This window comes from Amblyraja radiata, chromosome 1 (genome assembly GCF_010909765.2).
Source record: "Amblyraja radiata isolate CabotCenter1 chromosome 1, sAmbRad1.1.pri, whole genome shotgun sequence".
NCBI classification, from domain to species: Eukaryota; Metazoa; Chordata; class Chondrichthyes; order Rajiformes; family Rajidae; genus Amblyraja; species Amblyraja radiata.
In genome coordinates, this window is record NC_045956.1 from 100,392,946 (window position 1) to 100,402,342 (window position 9,397).

The 9,397-nt window shown below is 39.5% G+C and overlaps 1 protein-coding gene across 3 annotated transcripts in view; it reads left to right on the forward strand.

Annotated features, from left to right (window-relative positions):
- Positions 1–8,343, forward strand: part of wdr19 (WD repeat domain 19) — an 80,427-nt gene extending 72,084 nt beyond the window's left edge. The window contains exons 33-37 of one of the 3 annotated variants that reach the window (XM_033027100.1): positions 1,723–1,873; positions 4,697–4,820; positions 6,320–6,396; positions 6,633–6,776; positions 8,160–8,343. In XM_033027100.1, the coding sequence (XP_032882991.1) occupies positions 1,723–1,873; positions 4,697–4,820; positions 6,320–6,396; positions 6,633–6,744 (464 nt within the window). In that variant the 3' untranslated portion in view covers positions 6,745–6,776; positions 8,160–8,343. Of the gene's footprint in view, positions 1–1,722; positions 1,874–4,696; positions 4,821–6,319; positions 6,397–6,632; positions 6,777–8,159 lie in introns of those variants that run through there. The other 2 variants (XM_033027108.1, XR_004413083.1) reach the window with 2 other exon arrangements.
- The last annotated feature ends 1,054 nt before the right edge of the window (positions 8,344–9,397 follow it).

Below are 9,397 nucleotides of genomic sequence, written 5' to 3' on the forward strand. Positions count from 1 at the left end.
ATAATGGGAAGAAGCTGTTCCCGAGTCTGATGGTACTTACTTTCAAGCTTTTGTGTCTTCTGCCTGACACAAGAGGAGGGAATATTAAATTTGCTGCATTCCCATGGCAGAGTGAAATGTTGATGGTGGGAATGCTGGTCTATGTTTTGGACTAGACTACATCAATTGCAGTCTTAGGCAGAGCTGTTCCCAAAGCAAGTTGTGGTGCAACCCCAGTGGTATGCTTAAAGTGTATCAAAAGAAGTTGGTGAGAGTTGTTGAAGACATGCCGAACTTCCATGGTCTCCTGCCAAAATAGTTGGTATGCCTCTTTTGGCATAACTTTAATGTGATTGGTCCAGGCTAAATTGGTGTTGACATTTACGCTAGGAGCTTGAAGCTCTCAACTATCTCCACTTTGGCACCATTGATGCTGATTGGGGCATATACTCCACCACGCTTCCAGAAGTCAATAACTTGCTCCTTTCATGAGAGGGAGAGGTTGTTATCTTGACACATTACTAAGCTCCCCATCTGCTTTCTGCACTCCATCGCGTCATTGTTCGAGATCAAGCCAACTACAGTGGTGTCATCTGCAACTTGTAGATGGGAGTTGGGTACAATGTGGCTGCAATGTCAGGAGTGTATAATAATGGGCTGAGAATGCATCCTCAGAGGACAACCATGTTGACAATTCCAAAGAACTCAGCTGAAACATGTAATATTTGTTTGGTACTATAGTTAAGTATTGTTAACAATATTAGCAATGACTTCTTGGACAATATTAATTTGAATAAAGTTAAACTAGCTCAAAATTATTAAAATATTTGACTTTCCAACTGCTTACACTCCAGGTCTGAGGAAGGGTCTTCATGTTGTCAAGCTGGAAAGGATACAGAGAAGATTTATGAGGGCGTTGCCAGGACCAGGGGGTCTGAGCTATAGGAAGAGGTTGAGTAGGCTGGGACTCTATTCCTTGGAGCGCAGGAGGATGAGGGGTGATCTTATAGAGGTGTATAAAATCATGAGAGGAATAGATCGGGTAGATGCACAGAATCTCTTGCCCAGATGTAGGTGAATTCAGGACCGGAAGACATAGGTTCAAGGTGAAGGGGAAAAGATTTAATAGGAATCTGAGGAGTAACCTGTTCACACAAAGGGTGGTGGGTGTATAGAACAAGCTACCAGAGGAGGTAGTTGATGCTGAGACTATCCCAATGTTTAAGAAATAGGTACATGGATAGGACAGGTTTGGAGGGATATGGACCAAACACAGGCAGGTGGGACCAGTGCAGCTGGGACATGTTGACCGATGTGGATAAGTTGGGCCAAAGGGCCTGTTTCCACACTATCACTCTATGACTATGACCTGAAACGTCGCCTATCCTTTTCCTCCAGAGATGCTGCCTGACTTGCTGAGTTACTCCAGCACTTTGTGCCTAACTTTCATATAAATCAGCATCTGCCGTTCTTTGTTTCTACTGCTTAGGTATCATAAATACTGTGCATTGTACAACCCTTCAGTTCTTCACAATATTATCAATATTACAAAGCACTTTCTAGAACCTGCAGAAGCTAATTTACAAAAGACAGTGCTGGAGTATCGCAACCAATCAGACAGCATCTCAGGAGAACATGGATAGGCGACGGTTTGGATCAGGTCCTTTCTTCAGACAGAAAAACTACTCCAGCATTGTCTTTTATTTACTTTCTAGGTTTCTTACATGCAAATTTTTCTTTCAGATATCGTGCCCATTCTGACATCAACGGTAATTGAATGTCACCGAGCTGGGTTGAGGAATTCTGCCTTTAGCTTTGCTGCCATGCTGATGAGACCGGAGTACAGGAACAAAATTGATGCAAAGTATAAAAAGAAGATCGAGGCTATGGTTAGGTAAGCATTTGTTTGAAACGGCACTTTGAAAATCTTAATCTTTCCATTTACCATTGTGTTAAATGGAATTTCAAGTTAATAATTGTTAGGGTGGCATATTAGTGTTATTCAAGATTTTGTGGACAAGTAAACTTCCAAATCTCAGACTTGAGAATGTAGTCCTTTATTGATTTTACCTGCAGTTTTAAAGGTGCTACAACTAGCTTTAGTGTCACTGGATGGAGGGATAAAGGATCAATTAATTTCAAAAATGTTTAGTTTTCAGTTACATTATAACAACATTTCTGCATTCTATCTGGTTCTAAAATGTTTCATCTTTCAAAGCTACAATCTGAAATGAGAAAGCACTTTGTCCATCATTCAATTAAAATCAGTGACCAGTCTTATATCGTAGCAGTTAACATTTAAGCCAATTTTACATGTAATTGACCAAAGGATGCACACCCGCAGCAGCAGCACCACATTATATATTGGGTTATTGATCTCTAAACAATTCTAAATGGTGATACACCAGTTCTACATCATCTGTGGATGATGCAGTCAACCTGGGCCTGCACTTCATCCTCCAGCACCTAGACCGCCAGGGGACCTATGCAAGGATCCTGTTTGTTGATTTTAGCTCTGCATTCAACACCATTGTGCCAGAGCTACTACACTCCAAACGTTCTGAGTTGACTATGCCTGAACCCCTCTGTCAGTGGATCACCAACTTCCTGACAGACAGGAAGCAGCATGCGAGGCTGGGAAAGCACATCTAGGACCCGCAAATGCTCAGCATAGGAGCACCGCAAGGCTGCGTACTCTCTCCTCTCCTCTCGACACCAACGACTGCACCTCCACAGACACCTCTGGTCAAGCTTCTCAAGTTTGCAGACGACACAACCCTGATTGGACCGATCACGATCAAGAAGTGTCACAGCTGGCGTCCTGGTGCCGTAGCAACAACCTAGAGCTCAATGCTCTTAAGACAGTGGAATTGATTGTAGACTTTAGGAGAGCTCCCTTTCCCCTCACCCCACTCACCATCAACTACACCACAGTCACATCTGTGGAGTCTTTTAAGTTCCTGGGAACCATCATCTCCAAGGACCTTAAGTGGGGGACTACCATCGATTCTAGTCAAAAAGGCACAACAGAGGATGTACTTCCTGCGGCAGCCGAGGAAGCACAATCTGCCACAGGCAATGATGGTCCAATTCTACACGGCCATCGTAGAGTCTGTTCTCACCTTCTCCATCATGGTCTGGTTTGGCTCAGCCACCACGCAAGACACCTGGAGGCTGCAGCGAATCGTCCGATTAGCAGAGAAGATTATTGGCTGCAACCTTCCATCCATTGATGACCTGTACACTGCAAGGGCCAAGAGGCGAGCGGGCAAGATCATCTCTGACCCCTCTCACCCTGGCCACAAACTCTTTGAATCACTTCCCTCTGGAAGGCGACTCCGGATTGTCAAAGCTGCCACAGCCAGACATAAAAACAGTTTTTATCCACGAGTAGTTGCTCTACTCAACAGCCAAAAATCTGTAGCCTCCCTTTGATCTGGTATTTTGTTGGTTCACATGCTTGATCAATGGTGTTTTATCATTAATGTCTTATTATTATTGTTTAGTGTTTTCCGAGTCATTCGCAACTGTCACTGTATGTCATGTTGTTACTTGTGGGCGGAGCACCAAGGCAAATTCCTTGTATGTGAATACTTGACCAATAAACTTACTTACTTGCACGGAGTAAGAGGCATTTGCATCACATAGTGCCCTGCATGATTTCAGGAAATCCCAAAACTTAACGAATTAAAAATGTAGTTACTTAACATATACAACCAATTTATGTAGAACACAGAGCAGAAAGAAATAGGATGTAAAGTGAACCCCTGCTCATCTGTGAAGACCCCCTGGGCAGACCCAGACTGCAAGGCTGATGAAACACATTGCTAAAACCTCCAACAGTCCCTTAGTATTACACTGAAGTATCAACCTTTTGTTCAGCTATCTGGAATGGGGCTTGAGTCCACGTTTCTGACGAATGGTCCCGACCCAAAACGTCACCAATCCAAGAGGTGCCACAGTGCAAATTGTGTTACTAGACATCAAATTTTGATATTTGCATAGATCCAGGTGAATTTTGAGTGCAATTAGCATTTAAATATGAGTGGGAAATATAGTAATGGTTGAACTTAAGATACAGTTCTTACAAATTTGTATTACTCACTGCATAGCATTTCTGTCTGTTTGGGGGTATTAATTAAAAAATAGAACACAGATATTTTTAAAAAGAGCTGATTCCATGGTCTTCCACATTAATCATATACATATGTATATTCTACTTCTACTTTCTACTTTTATATAAAAAAACAGTTCTGTTAAACAACAGGATGTCAGGCAGCATAAAAAATACATGATTATACTTCATTTTGAAGATCAGTGGTCAATGTGCACATCAGGCGTTTTCTGTTTTATTTCAGATTAAGTACTCCAGTTCATTGTTTCCCATTTTGACCATCAGAAATATTATTCATGAAATGTTAGAAACCTTGTGAGAAATATAAAGATGCCATTGAATATTGCATGGTATTTGGTTTCTCTTAAAATATGATTAACTGTAACACCAGATGATAAATACTGTGTGCATGTATTAGATGACTCATGCCACAAGTATTGAACCTCATAAGACTATTCATGTAAATGAGTGACTTTAGATGGAATGGAGATAAAGATCTCAGCTGGAAGCCTGGGCGACGAGGAGGTTGTGTGTGTCATTAAATGATTATAGCACATTATGTTAGCTTTCAACAATTAAAAAGTTGTTTATGATCTGCATTAGGCGTCCTGATGCTTCTGAAGTGGAAGAATTAATTACACCGTGCCCATACTGTGCTTTTCAGTTACCCGAGTGCGAGCTACTATGTCCAGGCTGTAAAAACAATCTGCCTTACTGCATAGTTACTGTGAGTATTAGAAAGTAGAGGGGGGAAAAAAACAACATCCTCTAATAAGATGGCTGTTTTGTGGGGGATACATGTTTATTGTTCACAAGTAACAGAGAATGAAGCACTCGCCTGACTTCAGAAACATGCTGTTAACAAAAATTCAGTTGTATAGCATCTTGTATTAATCCTAGATTTTAATGGTTTATCTTTGGATTTCTATTAAAACACTAATTCTAAGAATACAATGTCCTTTAACTACATTCAGCTACATTTGAGTATCCTGCATTCCCAGTCATGTTATCCTGAAATCAACCACTAAGACTCATCTATAATACTCTAACGTCTCACCCCACTATAAACTATATAATGCACCCATGTTGCTGAGAGCTTAGTTGTAGAGCACAGAAACTAGAGCCATTACCTCACAGCCAGAAACTCGGGTTCAAATCAAACCTCAGGTATTTCTGTCTGTGTGGAGTTTACATATTCTCATTGTAACCACTGATTTTCTCCAACAGGTTTGATATCTTCTCATATCCCAAAGATTTGCAAGGTGGTGGGTTATTTACCCATTAAATTGCCCCTTGTTTGGTAAATTGAGTGGTAGAATCTGTAGTGGGGGTCGATGAGAATTATGACGAGACTATTTTGTTCTGGAATTATCTCCTGACATCCTCGTTTGTCTTAATCTATCCCTGGTAGATCATTAGCTATTATCAGGCAACTGAACCATCCTAATATCAACTAGAGAGCGGTCCTGACCTACCATCTACCTCATTGGAGACCCTCGGACTATCTTTAATTGGAGTTTACTGGACTTTATCTTGCACCCAATGTTATTCCCTTTATCTGTGCACTATGGACTTGATTATAATCACCTATTGTCTTTGAGCTGATTGGATGGCAAGCAAAGTAGTGTTTCACTCCACCTCAGTACACATGACAACAAACTTCTTACACAATGCCAGGTAATCCTTGAAAGTCATGTGGGAATTCTGTTTACGGTAATAACTTGCCGAGAAAGGTGAATGATTAATGTAAATACCCTGGTTTAACTAGATCTACCCTTGGTTGGCTTAAGTTATTTAAATATATTCCAGATCAGCCACATTTCCAACTTACAAACTGTTCTGGTTGTGAACAGTTCTCAGGAACAGAACCTTGTTATAACCTGGGACGTACCTGTATTCTCTTTTCATGCCTTCTTTAATGGACTTAAGCAATTTCTGAGTACCCAATGCCATAGCAAAAGCATTGTATTTCTTAACAATATGCAAAGGTCTTGAGTTGTACTGTTGCTTTAAAATATATCCTAAAACAGAACTAATTTAATTTTATTAAGATTAAAAAATTATAATTAACTTAAAACCTTTAGTTTCTAAGCATTAGGTTTTAAGGTAGACTGACAATATTCCAACAAACCATTTAACTCTTCAAATGTGTGAACATTGGTTACCATGTGAGTGTGAATAGAAACTCGAGTGTTACAGTACTCAGTGTTGGAATTTGTTTAACAGGGTCGCCATATGGTGAAGGATGACTGGACAGTTTGCCCTCATTGTGACTTTCCTGGATTGTATTCAGAGTTCAAAATGTGAGTTAAAAGCCTTAACATCCACAGCAAGTATATTCCAAGAAGTGTGGTAATTCCATGGGTTTTAGCTGCTGTCACAATCAGAAGCAAGCAGCTGGACTCAATTTTCTCATCTTTGAGTGCTTTAAGTGCACAAAAATATAATTCACTAAAATAGATTCATAAATTTAGAACAAGAATATTTCCCAATATAAATGAATGGTATTGCTTTTCTTGTCACACAATTTTATATGTAGAATACTAGCTACAGAGAAGACCTGTCCAATGTGCGCAGAAAAACTGAGCGCAGAGCAGTTGTCAAAAATCTTTGAGCCAGCACCGTACTTCCTGCACGAGGATGCTGATTAAGAGAAGGTTGAATGAAGCTTGCAATGTACAAGGTACGCATAAAGTTCACTTTAAACTCTTGCATGTGATTGAATGCATTTAATCTCCTCTAATCCAGAATCTTTCCCTAAATAAGGTTGCAGCAGTTCACATGGTCAAAGTAGACGCAACGGTTCAAAACAGTTAAGATGGCAAAATTAAGTACCTGCCATGTGTTATGAATCTATTTTATCTACCAATAGGAAATATAACTGCTCAGTGAGATTAATTGAACAAAGACTGTTGTATGAAGCACAATATTCACAATCTACACAGTAAATCTCAAATTTCTTTCAAGCGCATTGCAAAATCTATTTGATCATCAGGCTGATATATTCAACTGATTCGTGGTTACTCAATTAGTGATCATTTTTAAGAAACAAGTTCTTGCATCATTCAAAATCTAAATTAACAAAAGCACTCTCAGGCAACCCAAAAATAAATTGGGTAGTGATCTGTAGCCTAGTCATCCCAAGCATTGTAACAGAATTCAGAGAAGGTAAAACCCCTTAAACCTCTTTAGTATGAAGCAGTTGTTACGGTTGAAATTTAGCTTTGAACGTACAGCATGGAAACTAATTTGTCAATCAGCAACCATTGTTTGTTAAGGCACCAGGACCCTGGTTTGATGTGCTAGGCTAACACTGCAAGTTAATGGCTGCAATTTTACATAAGTAGAATAATTTCCACATCAACATGTACTACTTACTAATCGACTACATATTGTCCCAAGGCATTTCATCAACGTTCTTTGGAGTGCTTCATCAATGCTCAAGTCCCTCCAAATACTGCATTATCTTTCAACCAAGATGTCCACCCTGCTCACAGACCACTGAATTCCATTAAAAAAGTGATCCATCTTTATTTTCTGCAAAGCTTGGCCAAACTGATACTCCATGAACAAAGCAGGAGAATAGCCGATTCAATCATTCCAGATGGGGACAAGATGTTGGCATTACAATTATCTTCATCCTTCATGGACCAGGAATGTTTTCCCACCTGGGCCTGCGTTCACTAACCATCAATAGGTAACGCAGTACTTCATTGATAGAAAGTGATAAACAATCAAGATACCTTCGCTAGATGTTCAATATGATGCACACAGTAACTGCTCCAGCAATATGTCCGCTATGGAACACTTCAGGCAAAATAACTCACAGAAACAAAATTCATTATTTTGCATAAAGTCAATTTTGTGTGCAGTTTGCTGCTTTTTAAAAAACAAACCCAGAATAACTTAAAGTAGTTATGCGATTTGAAACACAACAAATTTGTAGAAAACAGGCAATAGAAAAATTGCTTTGATTATTTTAGATTGAAAGCAATTCTTGTCTTTAAATCAATGTTTAATTGTCATTTTTACTGCTCAAAGTTCAAAATAACTTTCATTGCTCTAGTTATTTTGCAGATTCAGCAGGAGACGCTCAAGACACCAAGTATGAAGCTCTAATGCAAGCTTAGTGTAGATCTAGTTTCATTTTTAAATATTTATGGACTGAAAATGTATATAATCACTTTGCGGAAATGCAAATTACATTTATATTATGTATTAAATTTTTAATAAAGTTTTTAGTAAATGCATGATTAATGGATGATTTCAAAAATCAACCTATCGTGATCTAGAACACATTAGAGCTAATTCAACTTTTATTCTGATGTCTCCATTTACACGCACCTTTCATGAACTTTTGAGTTGGTTGCTTGGTAGCGCACCTCAAAACATTGTCTTTGATTAAAATAATGATTTCAATTTTTAAAATCTAATTTAAAAGTTGCATAATGTCCCCAAACAAATTAGTTGAGTAGAAGCTAGCATTGCATTGTTGGGGAATGACTTACAAGCACATATTGAGGAATGAATGGTTCCTCTTCATCTCTGCTGCCAAACCCCTTCTAATCCTGACCAGAGTGGAAACCTCACATCTTTAAAGTATTTCAGTGATAAAATTAGCGGCTTACATCACTCCACTTGTGTTTAGTTTAGAGATACAGCGCGGAAACAGGCCCTTCGGCCCACCTGGTCTGCGCCGACCAGCGATCCCCGCACATTAATACCATCCTACACCCACTAGGGACAATTTTTACATTTACCAAACCAATTAACCTACAAACCTGTATGTCATTGGAGTTACACAGCAAGCCCTAAAGTTGATTACTGGCCTGGTATTTCCAACTGTGATGTTTAGTTCATAAGCACAAGGTGGTGTACAGCCATATTACCAATTTATGAAGTTTTTTTATATTGCTCTTCAATCCACTTTATTGATGATCTTACAGTCCCAAGTATCAGATTGTTCCCTCGACTCATTTCCACACAAAGTAATTAATATTCACACATTACTTAAATACATCAGGGAAAGAAGAAGTGCTTGTTAGAGGGAGTGCAGGGAAATCGCATTGAGCAGTACTTCTTGAGAAGTCGGTCAAGTCGAGAAGTCCGGCGTAGAAAACCACAGCTCGCAGGATATCATTACCCCTGTTACTGATGAGGAGGAAGCAAACACTGCAGAGGGGGATGAAGGTGGTGGCAAGGTTAATCTGCCAGTCAGGGAGAAGAACGGTGGGCTGAAACCTAGAGTTAAATGGCCTAGGGCAAGTAAAAAGGAAGGAATAGGAAACTGGTAATATAGATTTG